General features: G+C 39.1%; 1 protein-coding gene across 2 annotated transcripts in view; it reads right to left on the bottom strand.

Annotated features, from left to right (window-relative positions):
- Window positions 1-22,937, bottom strand: part of DOCK1 (dedicator of cytokinesis 1) — a 283,861-nt gene that overhangs the window by 36,996 nt on the left and 223,928 nt on the right. For both annotated transcript variants that reach the window (XM_040563057.1, XM_040563056.1), the window contains exons 36-43: window positions 21,427-21,467; window positions 20,107-20,197; window positions 16,525-16,644; window positions 7,967-8,056; window positions 5,499-5,603; window positions 1,800-1,941; window positions 1,545-1,623; window positions 1,184-1,268 (exon numbers count right to left, since the gene is read on the bottom strand). In XM_040563057.1, coding sequence (XP_040418991.1) covers window positions 1,184-1,268; window positions 1,545-1,623; window positions 1,800-1,941; window positions 5,499-5,603; window positions 7,967-8,056; window positions 16,525-16,644; window positions 20,107-20,197; window positions 21,427-21,467 — 753 coding nt within the window. The remainder of the gene's footprint in view (window positions 1-1,183; window positions 1,269-1,544; window positions 1,624-1,799; window positions 1,942-5,498; window positions 5,604-7,966; window positions 8,057-16,524; window positions 16,645-20,106; window positions 20,198-21,426; window positions 21,468-22,937) is intronic.

Below are 22,937 nucleotides of genomic sequence, written 5' to 3'. Positions count from 1 at the left end.
AGGTTTCAAGAGCCCCTGGGGTAAAGCCCCGAGCTGCTGGGGCTGATCCGGAGCTGGCCCTGCATGGGGCAGGGTTGGACCTGAGCCCTCCCAAGGTCCCCTCTGGTCCTGTAGGTCCCAACCTGAATGTGCAGTTCTGTGATTTCATCCAACCAAACTGAAACCTTCAATGACTTTACTGTAACATCTCCTCACTGGTTTAAAATTAAGGATATTTTAATTTAACCTGTCTCCCTTCACATGTGCATATTTGGTTCTTAACCGATGCCAAACATACCAGTACCTGTGAGGCTTTTTAAAAATGGAACTGTTTACTACATCTGCCATTAACAGAAGAGGAGCTTTCAGAGTGAGTTTGATACACTTGAATTTTTATGACTACTCAACATGTATTGCAAACTGTGGCACTCTGGTCTAGCATCATCTTTTTAGAAAAGGAGGGTTTCTTACTTACTACTTAGCTAAACCCACACAGATGATGAAATTACCAGTTTTTGATAAAGCAGCCAGCAAAAGAGGCTAGAGACATCGAAGTAGTCTCTGGATGAATGTTCAGTCTTAGTTGTAGGGAACCAAATACTCAGCATTTATGAGCACAAAAATTAGATTAGAGCCCGTTACTTACAGAAAATGACATTCTTTGCTTAAAATAATAAATTAACGTATCATTTCTTAATTGCTGCTACTACTACATTATTATTAACTGCATCTACTAGAACTGCGAATAAATTGGTGTCTATAAAAAAGGGGCAATCAAATTGGTGTAGCCTGTTCTAAACATCTTGATGAATACAAGCTGTGCTCAAAGGGAGTTTTATTGACCATTAGATGGAATACATGGTTTTGTAAAAAAAAATGCATGGCTGCAAAAAGATCGTTTTTAGAAGATGCCTGACTAGCATCTTCAGATCAAGACAAGTTTTGGCAAGAGACCTATCTTATCAGGTGTAATGATTTTAAGCTTCTGTCTCAAAATAGTTTTTAACAAATTTAATACAGCTCTGTCTATTATTTCTATTGGTTTAAAATAGAACTTTTTTTTTATTATTTAACTTCTATGAGAAATAATCACATTTAAGCCAAGAACATATATTTAAATAACCAAAACATAATGAATATTTCAAATTATCAAAATGGATGGAAATAAACAAGCAAACTCCCCAAAGCAGATAATTTTTTTTACCGCAAATTCATTGTCTGGGTTTTTCTCTCCTTTTCGAACAGGCCGTGAATACTCAAACCGTTGGACTTCATTCACCCTATAGAAACTGAAGAAAGGGAAAAGCACAATCAAAACCAAATGCTATCTGTTTAGGAATTGCTGCTAAACACTACTAGAAAAAGACTTATGTGTAAGTATAAAACACGGCATCATTTTTCTCCAGTGGGTTAGACAGAATCTATGCTAATATTAAGAACGACCATGAAATGCCCTTCCATTTACTACACTCCTTGGCTATGTACATATTCATAATACAACAGGAAGAACTGGTTTAAGTGTTACAAAGGAGACTGATAAGCTTGGAAAGATGACCAAAACTCACCTCACGATTTGTTCTGACACTGGTCTGTGAAATTTAGATGGTAAATCAAGCTTCGGCTTTACAGTAAAGCACTGGATATCTGAATACAGGGGTTAAGAACTGAAAAGAGGACTTCCATTATGCACAACAGGCATTTCAATGGGAACATGGGTAAAAGAACAAAATTAACATGTTACACCAACAGAGCAACAGCCAGCCGCTCACACTGCCCACAGATAGTCCATCTGCAGGAGCTGCTGCACAACCCAAGGATACACTGGCCAGAGGAGTTTTTAATGTCGTCGCCTGGTGGAGATGTTGTTTTCATTTTTTCTGCATTTGGAAACTGAGTTAATAACCTTGCTTCAAAGTCTTCACGGCGTTCGTACTCCTTTCCCCGGTAAATGAAGACTTTGTTCTGGAAACAAATCGAGAGGTAAAATCCTTAGACCAGTGCTCCCAGTAACGAACCAGGATCCCAGAAGAGTTGACTTTAATAATGGTCAGTGAGATACGTAACATTCCTAACATTAGGATATAATCATGAGTTTACAAGTATTTTACACCAATTCGATAAAGCACAGATGTCTTTCCTTAACTTCAATTCAGTACTGAGACCCTTAAGCATATGCTTACTTTTAGGCTTATGTATAAACCACGCTGAATTCAATGGGACCTAAAGACATGATTGCAAGGACCTATAAAATAAGTGCCCACTGAAAATGTATCAAGACAAATTACGTCCATCAAATCCAAGATCTCCCTCTGTAATTCCTCTCATCCATCTTCCACAGTTAATGGGGGAATGGAAGGAAACTATAAAACCAGTTTTTTTATAGGTAAACATTTATTAAAAGATATTGATGCAAGCAAGCAAGAGTAGCAGAGGAAAATATAAACACAAAATAATGCCATTTTAGTAGCAAGATCCAAAATCCTCTTTTAAAATGACTGAGGCAACCTACACTTTACATTAGTCTATTAGATTTTTGCCATTGCACAGTTGTCTGCACACGGAGTAATTTTAAAATTATTAAACATATACAGTATTCCTTTTAATAATAAAGAAAATTCAGATATCCTTCATACGTTCCATTTATGTACTGAACCTACGCATTAAATTCTAAAGGAGGATGTAAAAGACAGCTTGCATATTGTTAACTGATCAAACACACTGAAGGAATTTTTGGTATGAGCATAACACATCTGAATTTGCTTAACCTCATTCCTCATTTTGGAATGAACGCTTGGTGAAAGAATTATTCAGCACTGACTAGGAGAAGGGTGTTACAACTAGGGGGAGAGAACCAGAATAATTTACAATTGTCCAATAGGGCTTAGTTCTGCACTGCTGCCTTTTGACACTCAGAGTAGATCAGAGCATACTCTCTATGTCTAGAGAAGTGTATATATACCTGTAATTCACAGGGAAAATCACAATAGAAGAACAAGCTTGTATTTTGAATTGTCTCAGTCAGCAAGGCTCTTAATATGCAAATTTTCGGCATTTTATTGCTCGTTTATCACACTGACCAATTCGCATGCCTTTTGTGAAGCATGCTAAGTGTTTTCTTGCACTTACAAACCAATCACTCAGTTGCGAAGAGAAAACACAGCTCAATATTCATACAGCAGTGTAACACAACTCCGCATCGCATGCCTGTGACTGCAGAGTTAAACGTGGTGCTTCGACTGGAAAATCACGCTCTGCACACGTACACGTATCATGGAGCTAGGGGCTGACACTAACCACCCCATTGCCACACCGCTGAAATGTGCCCCAAGTTGCTGGGTGTTGCCTGGGGCACGCCAAATTTCCTCGTAGCCTCAAGCCCCTCTGCAAAGGTATCCCTGAATTTACTGTACACTCATCATTCTGGAGACACCTGTTGATGCAAGCCTTCTCTAGAGGAATATCATAAAGTATTGACTCAATCATTTTCTACAGGTCAGTCAGTCTTAATAGTGACTCCTTCTTCCCAGGTAATGAATGCTTTTTGTCTGGTAAAACCTAAGAGATTAATAAACATTTAAAAAATTTCTTATTAACGTTTTTCTTACTTAATGTACCGCAAACATTTTTATTGCCTGACACTTGATAAAAGATGCTATACGTACATTACTCTACGTGTACTCCCGACACCACAGTAACTCTTGTTTTTTCCACATCACATCTCTTTAGCATCAGTCTTGATCCAGGACCCAGAGCAGCTCGCGCAGCATCATGCACGTGCGTCTGTCACTAACATACGGCTGTGGCAGCTTGCAGAACGGCACTGCAGACGCTCCAGGGCAGCTCTGGGTGCTGATGAGCCTGCCACTTTCCTGGGAGCTCAAAGTCACTTTGGCAAAGGTTGCCCAGCTGTAATTTGGAGACCAAGCAGTGGGCTAACACACAAGAGGTCATCTCCCAGTTTTGTTTGATGGTCTGCACACAATGGATGCTGAAAAGTTCAGTCCCAGCCTGGCAGAAACTGCCTGGGGTAGCTTGCTTTCAGCTGCAAAGAACCAATAATTTGTGGCACTTTGCAGGATGGTACAAGCATATGCACACATGGTACAAGCATACCTGCATTACAGAGAGCCAGGGCACACGAAAAGCCACTTGCTTCTACAGCTTCTTGGGACGATTCAAGAATTTTTATTTCTTCATGAGATCTTTAGGTATTCAGTGGGAAAGGAGGCTTTTGCCAAACAACGACCTGATTACTCAAAGTAAATGTTTTACTTCTTGGGATTTTTGAAAGCCTTTTCCTTCCCCAAATACTTTTTAAGCTTTGGTCTGGGTACCCGATCTTAAGATTTCTGTGAGGGAGAACCACTCGAAGACAACCTTTTAATGAAATCAGCCTGTACTTCTTCACTTTTAATGCACCATATGTGTGTATTTTACATGCACCTTTAATACACAATGCTGACCACACAAAAGCTGGCAAAACCAGCTTAATCACCATTCATTGGATTTATCTAGTAAGCCAGGCTTCAGCACAGGCTTGGGTTTGCTGCTGGTATTTATTATGGCATCTTTGGAACGAATTGACGTAGAACCATGCAGTTAGAATTACGAACTCATCTCTTCAACATGCATTTTCAGGAGGAAACCTACCACCAGCCCCTGGCCTGCGACTGCATCTCTCTGTCTACCCTGGAGCATAAGTAATCTTTTTCTTCTGTTTCTTGAACCGCCTTAAATCTACTGGAAGCATTCCGCAGGGGTTTGGAGACAGACTCTTTCCAAACTGAAAATCCTGAGCTCTTAAGATAGATATGAGCAGCAGAGCGGCTAAATAGCTAATGTGTTATTTCCATGTCACGGACTGGCAAATGCCAGCGCCCAGATACTCATGACAGAGTTGCAATTCAGATGTGTTAACTCCCCATCCTTATTTAAACGCTAGTTCAACTCCATAACAATCCCGGCATCGGTGGAAAAAAAATGTTACTAGACTTGCGTCACCAGCACCAACTAAGTGACGTATGTTGTAAATTGACTATGCTAATGAAAATTAATGATAAAAGACTGCATTTAAAGGTATCACACACACACTTTTGATATCAAATTCATTTTCTTGACTATGCTGGAAAATGCACTCCCATGGAAACACAATCACATCTATTTGGCTTCTCTGCTGTATACAAATACCTGTCAGGCAAAAATGTCACTGTTTCTGGTGGTGCTGATTTTTACCCCAATTTATGGATTGGGTAATATATCTTCATTACCAGTGATACAAACCCTTAAGACCTACTGGGTATTTTGGAAGAAAAAGCTTCTCTACTAAAATTCTACAATGCCCTATTGGAAATTGAGAATGAAGAACTGATGACTGTTTTATAGAGCTACAAAACAACCGCCAACATTAGGTAGACAGTAAATAACACACTGACATACACTAATGTACTGTCACCACAACAGAGTGAAATTTCCAAATCAAGAAAGCAGGCTACAGCCTGTGGAAAAAGGTGGACACTTACTCTTATGAATGTCGGAAATCCCTGGCCGTAGTATCCAACAGCAAAATAATCTGGTTTTGGTCTTATCACTTTCACAATGTTTTCATAGAACTGGGCTTGCTTTCTCTGCAAAATAAACAGGAGGAATGTTAATGAACTAAACTTTAAGCAAACTGTTTATAAATCTTGCCGTATCTCCCTATTCCACAACTAATAATGGAATTTTGATGAAGGTCATCAAGGCAACCTGAATTTGTGGTTGCAACACTGCTGATGCTGAAACACCGAAATAGTGAAGTGCACACTGCTAAAGCTAGTTCTTGATGGTGCTGACTTCTCAGTTTTCAGATGTTACATATCATTACGTTTTTCTACTATTTCTTTCCCATATTTACAACTATTTATTTGCATATGGAAAGCACACGGTTGAGAATTGAAGAAAAATATAACTTTTGGAATAAACACATGCATGTCAGACACCATCTGCTTTCCAAGTGGAATCCTTCTTTATCTCAAATGATGAAATAATAACAAATGTGCAGCATTAGATGATCTGTTCATTAGCTTATTTTTAGTCTATTACTTTTGATAAGAGAATGAATTTGGATTTTCAGAGAGGTTTTTTACTGCTCCCATATGACAGATAACAGTAAATGGCAAGAAGACTACAAAGACCCAGACCTGCCATATACGTCTCAGTTCAGCTGTAGCAAAATTATTTTGTCATTTGTGAATTGTCTTAGAATCTAATATTTAATATTGCTTGAACAAAAGAGACAATAGGTATAACAGAAGGAAACAAAAAATCCCTTTTAATTTTTATTGTGGAAAAAAAAATCAAAACCACAAAACTTGCTTGCTAAGGTTATTCAGTAGCACCAATAAGAAATGCCTATCAGGTATGCAAGACGTGACTCATACTGCAGCTTGAATTTTCATCTTTCCCTTATCAGGGATGGATTCCTAACAGATGAAATTATTAAAAAAATAGCAGATAAATTCAGTTGTTTGACCTGAGAAGTGGGCAGTTCTGGATTTCCCCTAATACAAGAGGAGGGAAACTTCATTTCGATATGCAGACAGAACCATACCCAGTTTATATCACTGCTTCTCCTGGAATTATGTCCCTTAATGTAAGCTACGACATGGTTGCTCTGGGAGAGAAATGGCAAAAGACATGTAACTCAGTGTTTTTGACCATCAGCTACAAGGTACAAAGTGCAAATTCAAACTTCTGCTGCAAAAAACGGATGAAGTATGATAAAGTAAAGTGTGGGCACCTTCGTGACAAAAGCTGTTCGTGTTCCTGTGCGCAAGCATAAAGAAAGGAAACAGAGAATTAAAAACGAGAGTCTCAGAATAGTTATCTACTGGTGAATGATTGTACCTGACGCAAGAGAATCATTTCTAGCTCAGAAGCAATCTCTACCTTTGATATTACGCAGAATATTTTCTGTTGAATACAGCCCCATGGATAGCAATGCAGGCAGCAGGCTGAGGAGGATACTTCTTGCCTACGACACTGCCTAAGAAATGCTCTCTACTTATAGCCTTTAGCCCCTGGAGTAAAAAGGATGTGGAAACAGACTCCAGATCTGCTAGGCAGACAACTACAATCAGCTTGGCACTAAAAATAGTTAAAAAGACACAGAAACACAGAAAAAAGGGAAACAAATTCAGCTCTGGAGAGCTGGAGGGCAGAATGATGGACTGCTCGAAAGTGAAAAACACGTAAAGGACTGAAGCAACCATAAAATTAAGAAGAGTGGTATTTGGCTTCACTCTCTTGTCCCCAGGAGATGCTCCTGGGGAGATGGCTCCTAGGCAGTCTCAAACTGAGGGCTGGTGTCAGCAGAGAGAGAGGGTGCAACAGCACCTTAGGCAGACTGGGATAAAACCAAAACACAATTAAAAGATATTAAGGACAATGTACTCTGCTGAGTGCAAAGGAAAAATGTATCAAAAATCTGAAATTCAAGAATTTTCTGAACCTAACTGGAAACGTCTACCAACTCCTGTGAAAATGGCTGGGAAGTTAGGAGGGAAAGTGACAGCTGCCATTTATCTTGTTGGAGAAGAGCATAAGAAAAATGGTGCAGGCATAATGAATGGGTAGTGTCAGGGCAAAAATAACTGACTGTAGACATGAATGCTTGTGGATTATTCATACCTAAAAAAAGGAACGTTAATGTGGAAAGACACTTGAACTAGAAAGGAGATTTTTTCATGTTCCTATTTATATTTAAATTCCAAATTTCCTTTTATACTACAGATAAATCAGCTTAACATGACCGCAACATTTCTCTTTCAGATAAAAAATAATAATAAAAGTCTTTTTCAGACCAGTAGTAGCCAGATAATCAACATTTGTCTAAAAAAGGCAGAGCAGGCATCCATCTTGGCATTTGACAAGAAAGATTTTCAATATTATTTTAAATACTTAGAAATTACCTTCTGGAAAATATGTCTATGTTATTTAAAAAACCTACCAGCAGTTCACTGAGTTGTTCATAATCAAACATTTCATTTTCATACTGTTCTGCAAGTTCTTTACCCAAGGCAATGGCCTCTTCCCACATCTGTTGGAAAAAAAAAAAAAATCACAAAACAACAAAAAACCTGAATTATATACCTTGGTTAAGCAACGAAATCGGAATAAAATAAATCTTAATAAAACACAACACAATGCATTGTGTCACATGCTCGAAAACACTGTGCATCAGATGTACCAAATAGCTGTGACAACATTACCCATATGTCTCTCTTTAATGCAAATCAAGTAAAATGTTCCTATTACTTCAGAAATAAAATGATTCCTGCTAGCCCAACTAGATACCCAGTAATGTGTAAACATGGCCTGCCCACAAAGCCACCCAGAACCTCGGGCTTCTGAGAAATGTTGTTGGTTGATTATAGTTCATAATCACCTCTCTCTCCCTCTAATATCTATAATCTATATTAGACAGGAGAGGCAATTTGCAGATATTGCTTTGAACAATTATTCATCGTATTTCCATTGGTTCTTTTCCTTCCCTTATTCTTCAACCATGAAATTCAGCAACCGCCTCAACTGACCCAAACTAATTTAACAATATCCTTCAGCTCTTCAGAAGCCAACAATCTTAATGAGCAGTAGCAAGAATGCTTTTAAATGTGTATTTTTAATTTTTTCTACTGTAAATGTAAAGAACCATTCAACCCCCCCAAAATGCTTAAATTAGCACACCAGGATACCTAAGATCAAACCTGATAATCTGCCTTGCTGCCGAAATTTGGCTGGCACTGCTGACCTCACTTTATAAAATAAAAAAGAGAATTGGAACGAGTCATAAATCAATTTGCCCCATATTACCCTTTGTCTTAATTTACATCCCTGTTCACATCACCTATTCTCCTCTCAGCACCAGGCCACATGTTCCTTGCCCTGCTGAAACATGGAGACAGCCACAGCTCCAAAGTGCAGTAGGATGAAAGAGGATTGAGCCAAAGGGCTGAAATGTTTCCTTCCCACTGCTCCCAAGGACATCTGGTGCACAGGAGGAAGAGTTTTGGAGGGAGCCCCACAACCTCCCGGTGATGACGGAAGCCGGGTGCTGGGGAGAGAGGAGGGACATGGCACCGCTGGGGAAACCTTCACGTGGGACACACTCCTGCATCTGTCCTGCCTGCTTTAACTCACTGCACCAAGGAGAAACGGCTTACCCCCACAAAACCACTGTTAACCAAAACCACCCCAAAACACACCGACGAAAGGAATCCTGCCATCGCTCAAAGCCCCAAATAAACACTGGTGAATTTTATTTGTCTTCTGATCTGCAAGTTGAAATTGCATTTATTAGTATTTCAGGAAGACTTAGAAAAAAATATAAAACTTTTTCCTGAAAGTGCCTTAGTTCTATAGATGCTGAGACTTTAAAACTAAGAGCAAACCCCTACAAACGGACAAGATGCACGGAGTTACTGTGCACTGCCAGCACCACCTGCTGTGTGCTGGCTCAGGTGTCTGCAGCTCCTCCTGATCTTGTGGCACAAACCCCAGACTCGGAGATACAGTGTATATATATATATATATGTATATATATATATATATTTTTTTTTTCCCCTACAAAGTGGCAATTTGTAGACCAGGCAGGCTGAACACTCAGCTAAGTCTACCACCAGGAGTAACAGGCCGCTGCCACAAAAGCAAGACGTGGAGTAGGCCCCAATGTTTGCTCTTCCTTCCTGCCCCTCGCTGGAAAAGAAGGAGCCAACTCTCAAAGGGAGGCACGTGTCCTGCAAACCAGAGGCTGGACTGAAAACCTGTCCCGCAGAGTAAGAGAGGGAAGGGATGGAAAGAAGCAGCCCGAAGAGCTGCTGACGGCAGAGATGAGGAGCTTCGAAAGGAAGCTGTAGGTGGTAACTGGAACAACAGGTATGGGACATGGCAGGCTCTCAAAGTACAGGAGAAATACGAGCCAGAATCCTCACAGGAAGTTGCTGGTATGTCTGGAAAGAAGTTTTTGAATCCTAAAGAAAAAAAACAGACATCTTCCCTCAGATGGGATGCCTGGGCAAGCAGGGACTGAGCAGTGATAAACTCGGCCTTGCGATTCACACAATATTTAACCCCTTCTCTGATTTTTGTCATTTCTACAACAACTTTCATAGTATTGTTTATCTAAAGAAGAGGACTGGAATAAGCACAAGTTACCTAATGTTTGTAAAGTGCCTTGAAGACAAAAGCCACATTGGAATGACTGATTACAATCACCATAATGAGGGACCCACATCTGCAGGAAATCACGAGGCAGTTCCTACACTCTGTAACACAAGTTTTACAAATGGCAAGCTCACAATGTTTTTATCCCTGCTATGTATCTAATGCAGAATGATGATACGGAGTGTATTTTTATCTCTAAACAAAAATTACCATGAGCTAAATAGTACAGGCATATTTACAGAGAATGGAGTGAGCGTGCTCTCACATACTAGACTGGGCTAATTTTGACTCAGAGGAGCAACACACTACCAATTTATAGAAACTAAACCAATACTTGGTTGGTAGGTAAGTCAGCAAGTGAAACCTTTCAAAACCACTTAACCTTTCTTCATTCTGAATGCTGTCTTCTTAACTTCAGTCATCCATAACTACTTCAGCACATTTTCACTTCAAAGAAAACAGCGTTACCATCATTGTCCTTGCCTTGGTTCTCTGCTTGCTCCAGATTCAACCAGTCACTCTCCAAAACTGAAGCACTTCTACTCTATTTCCTATTGTGAAAATATTTATAGATCATCTCAGGCAAACAGCTTTGTAGCTGAATGAGATTTGAAATAAATGCAAGTCTAAATAATTTTAGATTTACATGAACATTGTAAACAACCTCATTCAGTTCTTTTAATGAATCCTGAATAAGCACAGACCTTGCAACGCATTTTCAAAGCACATTTGGCAACTGAAAGCCCTGGTTTGGTCCTAATGCTGCATGCAAAACTAATTGCACCTATCTTATTTTTGTCTTCCCCCCCCTCATCCTTGTCAGACAAGACTGCAAGCACTCCAGAGCAGGGGCTGTGTTTCTATGGCACTCAGCAGGAAGCGCCTCCCCAGCCCCATCACACCCCTCTGAGTCTGTATTACTGAACACAAACATGAGAAATAAGTTTCATAAATGGTACAGACCAGAGAGCCTAAAAAATGAATCCTCAAATTAATTATGATATAGTTTATCTCCAGCATATGTGCAGTAGTCCCACAATCCTCGTGTTCTTCCATTTTAATAACAATTTCCTTATGTGTAAGCAGAGATGAATAGGAAACAAAATGGGCATTATGAACAACATTTGTTTCTGACTTAAACTACCGGAATTACTCTAAAAAATCTTTAAAAGTTAGTTTACTAGTTACACTATACCTCTTTTGTCACATTATTTTAATGGAATACTTTCCGGTACAGCTAAGAGGTAAACCCACTCTCTTTCTATTCCCCAGCAGATGCATGCCAAAACTGCCCAGCTGTGGGAAAAGATTCTTTCAGTTTTTGCCAGTGTCTGAACTGGCACGTCTCCAGCCAAGGAATTTGTCTTAGTGAACAGGACTTACTTTTTGTTGCTCCTGCCTCTTAAAAACCCCACTCTGCTCCAGCATCTCTATTCTGAAATCCAATTGTCCAGCTCAACCCTCCGAAGGAATGGCAAGGAGTTGTATTATAAGACTCAATTTGTAAAATGTCAAGTGCCCTGAACTCCCGAGCTCCATGAGTCAATTAACCACTGGCTTTTCTCCCCATTGTTTGTGCAGCTGGACTACAATACCTGCAATGTTGCTGAAAGTAAAACTAAATCCAGTATTTTTCTCAACGTCACAGCAGCAGCAGGAACCGTGCATTTAAAACACCCTCTGAAAAAATTCTCTGTTTTGTACAGAGCAAATTTATTCAGGTGAGGGCAGCATGGCTGTGGCAAAGGATTCTGATAAATGAAATCTATACTCCTGAAGGTCAATAACTCCCCATCTGCTGCCTCACAGATTTCCTGCATTGGAAGTTTTCCCAGCTTTGCCCACGACATGGCAGGTCTTCTGGAGGAATGAGCTGTACAGGGAGCTACTACACAGGATTTGTATGATGTGCAACTCATTAATGCAAGAAACAACTTATCTAGATAGTGCACCAGAGAGAGAGGTTTACGATAGTGGAAGGAAAATACTTCTTTTATACTAAAGGTGTACGAAAAATGTGCATAGCCTAAATTAAGTTGCGCAGACACATGCAGCAAATTTTTACGGGAAAGACTTTGAGGATTCAAGAGGAGATCTTCTTATGGGGGAAGTAGCAATTTAATTTATTTTTGAAGTCCAGATTGTTTGTTGTCCAGCATCCAATTTAGTTTTTGAGGTTCTGTAACAGCAGCAAAGGAGGATCTTAGTATACTTCTTAGCTGCTGCTGAGCTAACCGTCAGTAAAAATGAAATAATGTAGTATGCTATCATGCAATATTCTCAAGTATGAGGGACATTCCCACATTTTAGATGGCATGAAGTAACCACCATGAAGGCTTAACATTTTAAATACGGTATTAAAACAGCATTTCTCCATTAGCGTAACATTCAACAGGTCTAAGATATACTCATTTTGGTAACTCTTTTGAACAACTTGCTGTATTCCTTTGGAACGCGGTTGCAATGTATCTTTGCTCTGAAGCCTGCCCTTTCCTTCACAGTTTTCTGTAAGGGTTTACGATCGATCTGAAGTGGGTACAAGCTGGACACAAGCCTTGCACTGACTTTTTGTGAAGAGGTGAATTTCACCGCTATCTAGTTAGATGGAAAAAGGCATTCATTGCCATCCTACGAACTGGAAAAAACACATTTAAAGGCAAAGCATTGCACTTACTGGGACATTTCAAATACTTTGTGTTTTCTGGCTCCAGTAAGACAGCAAAAGCTTTTTTTTTTTTTTTTTTTTTTTGAGGTGGTAAGGGGACAGGAGGGGTGGAGGAGTGGAAATGAGTGTGAGCAGTGTGCATTTATTTATTTTTTTTCTCTACAGGACCAACACTTTCAATTTATGAAGGAGCAGTAGAAAACATTTACTGATTTATAGACTGCGGCATCCACTGGCAAACCTGAAACATGTTGCAGTTCGTACATTTTGCTGTGCAGGGATAAGAAAGCTGCTGCTTCCTTTATGGCTACAGAGACCATATAAGCCTGTTTAAAAATGAAATCTTATCTTTGTCAACGACAACGGAGTATTTCTTGGCATCAGAAGTACATTAGCATTGACTAACATCAACCACTCCACACAGAAAAAAATTCACCCTTTTCCCTCTTCCCTTTATTACTGCCTCTATTTCGCCTTCTCACTGTGATATACTCTAGCCTAGCAATTTTCAGTAAAGTCCCTGGATTAAGGGCTTTATTGAAAATTACATGACTTCAGGAAAACACAGAAAGAGCAAACACTTCAGAGCAGTTCAAAGGATAGGTTAGACCGCCGTGATAAGAGTGAAGATAAAGCTTTTAAGGGCAAAAGCCAAGAGAGATGAAAATGAGACTGGAAAGAGCAAAACAGTAAAGGAGAATAAGCCAGCAGAGAGGAAAAAATATATACATGTCCTAGGAAAACTTAAAAGTAGCAACTTTTCCTTTTGGAAAGAAGGGGCTTGGTGAAGTAATGACAAGTATTACTGATAAGGAATTAAATCCAAGATGTTGAAGAACAGAAACTGTACCTGACAGCGTTAATCACTGAAAGTTAAGGGTATACTGAATTTTTATAGAAGACTCTGTTCAAGACCAAAAGTCAAAGAAAGGTAAGAAAGCAAGCGTGCTAATCTATTAAAAAACAGAAATCAAAATCAGTGCTATGACAAGGGTCTCAAACCACAAATAACAGGGATACTTGTGGCGAAGGCTAGTATTTTGTTCTCAGACAAATGACATTCAGTGCAAGCCCCAATTCAGTCCTATTAAATTACAAATTTCTCAGGCACTTCTGGTCTAGAAGTGGTATGTTTCTGTGCCTGGAGAATACAGAAGATTACGCCTTCCTCCGAATTCACCTCACCCTGCGTGTTAATATTTAAGGAGAAAGTTTCATGCGTGTTCTGCACTTGAGAAGCGCCTTGTGCTTTCCCCTTGGGAAATTACCCTGGTAAGAGAATGGCATCTTGATTGTTGAGAGGCTGAACTACTCATCAGCCTTTCCAAAATAATGCCGTATTTTTAAAACCAAACATTGCCTTTTGAGAAATCCCTTTCCCCCATCTCCTCTAGACTACGTACTTCTAACCACAGCTACTTCTTAAGTTAGCCTGGCAGGCTGGAGTGAAAGAGGCCTGTTCTCACAACTTTAAAACCAAACTACTGAGCTTCTGTAAAAGCCTGGAAGTAGTTCTACAGCTGTCCAGGGTAAAAGGACCTTCTGTGGGCATCTCTTCTTAACTTCATGGGAAGAGAAAGCAAAGTGGTGGGATCAACACAGAGGAAACTGCCAGGCAGAAGCACAGCTTACAATTACGGTTAAAAAAAAACAAAAAACAAAAAACAAATTGGTTAGTTTACATAAATACTGTTTCAGAGGTGTTGCTGATCATGGAGTTATGCCATTAAAGTAGCCTGGACTAAACTTGCGAACTGCATAGGTAAAAGTAAGAACTTCATTTAACCTAATGTTGTAACATCACAATTGAGAGGATTACCTTAATTCTACCGTGGCAACCTTCCATTTGAAAATGTATTTAAGATTTTCATATTCTCAGCATATACTCGTATATTGTTTTTTTTTTTCCTTTTTGTTGAATGATACAAAAATTTATCCCCAACTTGGGTGACCAGAAAATGAGAGAGGAAATGTCTGTAAATGAGGAGAGTGCTGTGAAAATGAATCCTCTGCTCACAAAAGTAAATTAAGCAGGAATCCTATGACCTGAGCTATGCAAAGAAATAAGTGATCACAGTGGTCCCTTCAGTATCACACTGCACCAATAAATTTTAAATAATGAAGATTCAGTTGTTTAACTGTGAGGAAAAGGAGCAGACACAGAATTTTCACTGCTATTCCTTTCATTTCTGGTTGTAAAGTCTGAAAAAATTAAGTATGGTTATTCAGTCTGACAAAGGTCTCTCAAGCGTGGATGCCGTGCTGTGTAGTGTGGAACAGGCTGAAAAGCAAGCAGCAGGTATTTTGCCTGCTGTTTATATAAACAGCTCATTAGAGCCGTCGGCAGAACTGGGTGGCTACAACTTTAAGGCAGGCTGTTTTCAACGTAGATGTAAAGGACGCTGCAGCTTTTAATTTGCAGCTGAAATGCATTGACCTGGTGTTGGGAAGAACAATTCCCACGGACTGTATACTAGCACCATAAAAAAGAAACTGCGAGCCCATAAACACGTAAAATAACAAAATAAAAACAGGCGACTTCTGCCTTTTCCTTTCCAGAGGGGAATGTAATATTAAAATAGAGTTTTATATCAAATCCAACCCTAATTCTAACTAGGTTCTCCTTAGCAGCTGCTAAAGGGTTGGTAGAAATTCCTGGGAAGTAGGAGCATGCCGTGGGAATGGATGCTACTCACTGCATAAGCACAAAGGCCCAGCCACTCACAAGGCCCAGCCGCACGCGGAGCCTGCCTCTATCACAATCGAGAATTACAATTTTTTAGCATCACTTATTAACAACTTCTAAATATCGCATTAAGATAAGGTGTAAAATTTGACCTTTTAAGCAGTTTCTATCAAAACACTGATCCGACTGCTAAAAGCCTACTTGCATAACGTGTTGGATAATTCTCTAACTCTCCCTGAAAATAACATTCCTGTCTGCACTACATTTATGCAACAAAAATTGCTTTTAAATAAGTAAACCCCTACTGGTGTTAAACTACTCCAAAAAAAAAGAAAACAAACAAACAAAAAAAAAAAAACAAGATTGTGTATCCCAAATATCCTGATGAAGAGATTTTCACCTCTGTATTTAAACATTTTAGGCATGCACTTTCCCAGCTCTGATATGTCCCTATATCTCTCTGACTATTGAGCTGAAAATCATCAGCTCTGTACAGGTAATACCTGCACCCACCACGCAATGTCAGATGCAAATCCATCTCAGAAAACCAGGAGCAATGACAGGGAAGTATTCTCATTCTCTCCACTACCCTCCTATGGCACGAACCACACAGACATCCATCCTCTGACGGATTTTTTTTTTTGTGTACACAAGAAAAACCAAGGAGAGTTGAAGGACTGCATTAGCTACTGCAATTGCCAGAAAACGTAAGTCCTGCAAATTACATGCATCACTTCTTTTTTATCTTCTCTGTGGCACCATATGCACATACGTTTACCCTTAACACAGCAGTTATAAATGTACCATTGATTTTTTTTTACTACATTTTTTTTTTTTAGTATTATTATCTTCAAATACTGGCAGCGTGTTTACATACAACGAGTTTAAAGCTCCCTGAAGGTCACTTTATGCAAACAATGTTTATTAGTCAACTTATAAATTAGACAGAAAAGCAATGAAACATCTTTGGAGGACTTTTTTCTTCCCTATTTACCTTGCCCTTGTCAAAGTAATGGATAATTTCTTGATAGAGCTGATCTTTCAACTGTCCTTGAGTAGCAGCCTGGTATCCATCCCGCTGGGTAAGATGTGCTGCACATGCTTCTTCTGACCACTACATCATAGAGAAAGAAAGACGGAACAAGTGAAAACAAGTCAAAAGTTATGAAAGGTGTCAGTAAAATTAGGCTGTATAAAATAGAAACTTTTGATTTAAAGAAATGGTTCACAGCTAAGGCACTAGCAAAGATTTCATTGCAGCTGTGTAACGATTCCTCCGGCATACGGACCATTTATTAGAATGCTATAATGGGAAGCTAATTACAGATGTCAGATGGAAGGAAGCTTCTTGAGGTGGCTTCCTCTCCTCAGTGAGTTTGATGAGGCTGACTTTGGCCTGCTGATGGGTACAACCTGCTGGATGCATGATGAACACTGGCAGGTTTATGTTGAGAGAAGCCCTGAAGCCAAGATACATCAGCACAAATGGAAGGGACTAGAGGCATAGACAGATATTAATGAACTAAAATTCACTGAAAATGTTTAGAGGCATGCAAAAGTACAACTAACTTTATACAGCCTGTTTGCAAACAGTTGCTCCTGCACTTCCAGCAAATGCCCAACCGACGAGGAGCAAGGCAAAGACATTACACAGATTTCTCCCTAGACCTGAGAGGGCCACATAATTCCCGACTGCTTTCTCTCTCTTACACCTGCATATTCTGGTGCCCAGTAAGGGACAGATGCAACTAAAACCTCTGGACTCCACTATTCACATCAGATCTTCTTCCTCTCCCTTCCCTCCTCCCACTAATATTCCCTAGGACCTATCTGTGGATGAGACAATACTGGAGCCTTTTCCCTTGACAGGAAACTAATACTATATCCTACCTTTCCACAGCTATCTATTTTCATGAGGCTAGCAGGAAATTAATGCCTTAGAGACTCGCAAAACTCTATCAAACCAAATCAAAAACCTCCATTAAATCAAATAAAATGTCTCATAGATTGAAAAAGAGACAGGGACAGGTGCTTCAATATAGCTTTTGCCTTAAGAAACCAAGTTTAAAATAAATATAGAACTGTTCGCTTTCATCTCTGAAAATCAAAGTTACTATAGAAAGAGGACTGCCTACAAAAATAAAACGGTATAACTTTCAGAAAAGAAGAGATCTGTACAAAGATCATCAACTCACAGATTTATTCATAGAATTGCTGTTACATCATCTAGTTTTACCTCTTATATTTTATTAAATTTAATCTAATTACTTCAGATTTGGCCAAAATGTTTGTGTTTAACTTAAGCACAGTTCATGCTTTGTTACAGGATATCTTACAAAAGCACATCATGTCATTGTCTGGAGATGCGAGGAACTGAGGATTACACCCCAATCCCTGGTAATGTGTTTCAGTGGGTACAGACTACCTGATGTAGATACGTCTGACTGCAGCTTTGAACTCTTAGTTCCCATAATCTTTTCCTTAAACGGCCACAGGAGGCTCTTTAATATCATTTTCTTCCCCTTAAGACAGTCATTTGATGCAAATCAAGCTGAGCTCTTTCTGACAGGCCAGCCAGAGAGCACTTCACATTTCTCATTGACAGAACCTTTCTTCATTTCTCTTATTATGGCTCTCTTAAAGCCTTTCCTTTTTTTCAATCCTTCCTAAAACCACGCAACTCTTCACTGCATTGACAGTACAGCTTTGTACTGCAAAGCCATGTCAATGAAGGAGACAAATTTCATGGAGTCTCCAATGCAAGGGCATTTTTGTCAGTATACTTCTGTTAGTTTTGAATATCTTAATTTTGACTAAAAAATAAAACTATTTTATTTCATAAAACCTCTCTTTTCCAAAGTTTTTTTCACCAGCTCACAGTAATCTGGAGAAAATTATGGTGGCTCTCTCTCCAGAGACAGCGTTCTTGCAAATTTAAAGGTGAAGTTCTAGAAAGCTCTCAGTCTTGACCTAAATGTGATCCCATTAAAATCAGTGTGATGCAACATATGCCAATGGTGAGTGTCATTGAAAATCCTGTCCTCAAGGCTTGAAATAAAACCTCAATTGCTTAAAATCACACACACCACAATACTGCTGCTTTTTAAGCAACACTGAACTCCTCCATCCACTGCTAACTCCTGGAAGCAACAGGATAGTACATTAGATATATCAATACACTTCTACAATAAAGAATTTCCAAACCATAATGTAAGTCTATTTATAAACAAACATCTGCTTACTGATAAAAACCTACAATAAATATTACCCTTACATTTGCCATCTTCTATTGATTTGTAGTATAATAAAAAGAAAACTGGATATTTATTTCCAGTAATTAAAGGAGTATATTAAGATACTCATCCAGTCTCTGAAGACACTCTGTAAGAAAAAAATGAAATTTGCTAATCTCTAACTTAAGGTCATACGAAGCATATTGACTAACTATTTCAAGACATAAAGTTCATTTCCATCATTTTTCTGGAAAGTGCAGCACCTGGGGAAGGCATGCTTTATCTTGTCTAAAAGGCTCATTCATGTAATGCCTGATAAGCAAGTATTACACAATTTGGCAGTCATGTTTTACGTCCCTAGCAGGAACAAGAGAGATCTTTATAGCCACAGACTCAGCCAGTTACTCGCTCCAACTTCTACCCACAGGCAGGCGACTGCACCAGTCTGCGTGACTGAAGGTGTCAAAGCCTTCTCCTCACATCTTTAGCTCTCTGAGACAAGTCTCAGCACAGAAAATTTCATTACCAAAGAAAGTAACTGCATCCAGCAGGCCGTGTCCAACAATTGCCCTCGCTTTTGAATAATGCATAAAGCTATTGCTACAGTGGTTTTACACTCAGATGAAATTCTACCGTTGTTTTCTTTGAGTAATAACCCTATATTTGTTTTAAAATGCAGTAAACATATTCAGTGTCTTCATTTAACTTGTAAAAGTATGCTCTGCACCATACTTACTCTTAATACAGTTTGGATGCAGTTTTCTTAGTTTTGATGTACAAACAATTGTCCTGCACATCATTTAGAAGTACTTAACACCCTCACTTTTCAACTTTTCAAATATACATTTTACACTACAGATTGTCTTGGGATTGCTCAGATTAAATCAAAGATTGCTAAGAGCAACTCACTGCATAAAATGAGATACATTTCCTTTACAAAAGGGTTCCCATTAGCATGGCTTCAGTAATAATACCTAAGGCTTTACGAAACACTCACCACTGGCATATGAAGTAGATGCCTCCACACGCTACATAATTTGGATACTTAAAATAAATTTATATTTCAGCTTTTGCAGTTTATGACTTGTGGTCTTGACTTGATTGTACTTCCACGCATTTCAGATCAAGGTCAGTAAACCACGCTCTGATATGCACCAATGGCAGCAGGTTGGTTTCCTGCATGGTAATGCATTAATTACACGCGCAAAAGATGAAACTGAAATAAGAAGCAGCGCGCAGATGTTCACCAGTTTTAAGTACAGGTTCCAAGACTGGCAAAAACAAGACTACTACTGGTACTCCTAACATGATCTTCACAACTTGCAATGTATTTTGGTGTTTACCTTAAGAAGCTTTGCATGAAGAAGCAATGTGTAGGCAGCTTCTGTATAGTTATCACATTCTTTGTGCAGGTCACACAGCTTGTACAGATACCTGCAAGTAAGAAAAGCATTGGTTCTTAAAAACAGGGTGGTTATCAAATGTTACAAACTAACGTAAAATAATTGGCTTTGGAGACTACAACTGTTCAACTCTATCTTCAAACAGCTAAATATCTCTGGGTTACTTCTTACAGTTCGTATGTCTGTGGTCAGGAAACTTTCATGACCAGTTGCATTTCCCACTGTGTTCTTCTCCCAATGACTTGAGAAGAGCAATGAATCCAATACAGATTCTGTGCATGAGGTCTTGCTCTAAGTGTTCGCTACAGAGATGGGTCTTCCTCCTGACTTAAATATCAGCACACCCCTGAAAGGGGATTATCTTCATCTGTTTGCTGCCTTGCTTTTCATGGCAATTTAAAAATAATTAAATAAATCTCTTACAAGAGTTTATTAACAGAAATAGGAGAGAACTTGGGAGGGAGATAGCCAGTGAGAGACAGCTGTCTTTGTACAGACACTGAACAGGGCAGACCCCGACTCACAACTTTATGTGCATGTCCACAGTACTAATCCTGCCTTTTGCCAGATTTTATTTATTTTTCAAACATTAAAGAGATAATTAAAACCATTTAAACAACAGGAAGTGAGTTTACTAGAGAAAATTCTTCCAAAAAGATAACAAACTCCTGAGAACAAATTCACGAATAACATTTAGATAGCTCAAATAGCAGTGAAAGAGAAACTTCATCATTTTAGCACAACAGTCTAGCCAATTTTAAGCCAAAGTAGAATAGAGGTCTAGGAACCCTGAGGTTTACAAAAAGCACAACAACATATTACCATTTTCACTTTGTGTGAAAATAGATTTTGAAGGGTTCCCAAAAGCTTCAAATTTAAAATAAGTATTAGTCATCATATTATTTAATAGCCCATTTTACCCCAAGTCACATATTTTCTACCTCACCAGGAAGTAAAATTATTTCTTTGGTCAGTTTTCTTTTGACTTACTTATTTTCCTCGTGTGACAACATGCATTTGTATTTCCCTGTTCACTGTAATAAAACTGAAGGGGTTGGAGGAGGGGTACAAAAAATTCTCAGGAGGCCAATTTCTAATACTCACTGTTCTCAGTGAAAATGAGCTTTTGAGCTTAAAGTTCAGTAAAGGTGTGCTTTTTCATTACTTCTTCCCTTTCAGCCCCTAACTGACTGCTAAATAATTTTCTCCAATTATGCTACAGTCAATCAAGCAGAATTTATCAGTGGTCATGTTACAAACCTTATGTACATTTCTTCTCTCTCAATCTCCTTGTAGAAATTCTGAAAAACAAAATAATTTCCTTACAAAGTCTTTGATTTCACAGTCAGAAACACATACAGACCATGTTAGGAATTAAAAATTCATAATCGGATAGCTTCAACCTCAAACCACAAAATGAAATTGCCTCTAGTGATAGCACACAAGTTATTTAACTTACGTAATCTAATGCTGCGATGTTTCATGATGTAGCATATTAGGACTTATGTCTTATTGGAAAGGTTAAGAATTTGCAAGAGTAGTACCGGTAGAAACTGGCTTCTGGCATTTGCACGTCACACATCATTAACCATTTTCAGTTGAAATTTCGTAATATACAAAAACCTAATTTTTAAGAAACAGTTGTTCTACGGATTTAAAATTCCAAACCTTAGCTGAGCAATACATCACCTGCCCTTGAATTCTAATAGTTTCCTTGGAAATAAAAAGGCAGATTAGTGTTATTATCTGGTTTCATATGCCACGCATTCTCATCGCTCCCTCAGAAATGTCTGAATGCCTCTGGTCTTGAGATAAACTAGTTAACACTGCAAATATTGTAAATACAGGTTATGATAAATTGGGCAAGATATTAAAGGCTTTTCTGAATCTTATTTAAAGTTTGCCTTCAAAGTTAGAAAAAAAATAAGGAAACAAAATACAAGGAAATTATCCTTCATTGAACTACAATGTATTTCAGTGCTGAATTAAACCTGAGTAGCCAGGAAAAGATGCATAAGCCCAATACCAATAGATGCATAAGGCCAATACGAAACCTTCCCCTTCAAAGAGAACCTAAAATACGTGATAGAAATACATCCGTGATAGAATATACATCACTGAGCTGCAAAGACTAGTTATTAGGGGACATATCCTTTCAGTTGACATAACTGCTCACTAGTTCTGAGTTTAACCACAAGACAAACTGAACCAAGTGAAACTACACTCCCCAGAAAATTCTAGGTCTGTTTTATTATTTGTGCTTGTTTCTTGTTGTTTGCTGTTTGTTTTTTACGTAGAATAGACTTCTGATTTGGGCGATCAATAAGGAAACGCCATTTTGTTCTCCCACGTGCCTGGTGACCGGACGAGGGGGAATGGGCGAAAGTTGCGACAGGGGAGTTTTAGGTTGGATGTTAGGAAGTACTTCTTTACCGAAAGGGTTATTAAGCATTGGAAGGGCTGCCCAGGGTGGTGGTGGAGTCACCATCCCTGGAGGTCTTTAAAAGACGTTTAGATGTAGAGCTTAGCGATATGGTTTAGTGGAGTACTTAGTGTTAGGTCGGAGGTGGACTCGATGATCTTGAGGTCTCTTCCAAGCTAGAAATCTGTGTCTGTGTCTGTATTTTGTCCCGTTATCCTGACACTGCTGCTGGGCTCTGCCCTTCCAGCGCAGCTTGAGAAGGGGCACGAAGCCCGCAGAATGCGGAGGGGGCTCGCCAGGAGGCTGGCATTGACCCCGCTACATTTCCCAAGGGCTCCCTCTCCCCACA

This window comes from Cygnus olor, chromosome 7, assembly GCF_009769625.2.
Source record: "Cygnus olor isolate bCygOlo1 chromosome 7, bCygOlo1.pri.v2, whole genome shotgun sequence".
NCBI lineage: Eukaryota > Metazoa > Chordata > Aves > Anseriformes > Anatidae > Cygnus > Cygnus olor.
This window is presented reverse-complemented; position numbering and strand designations above follow the sequence as displayed.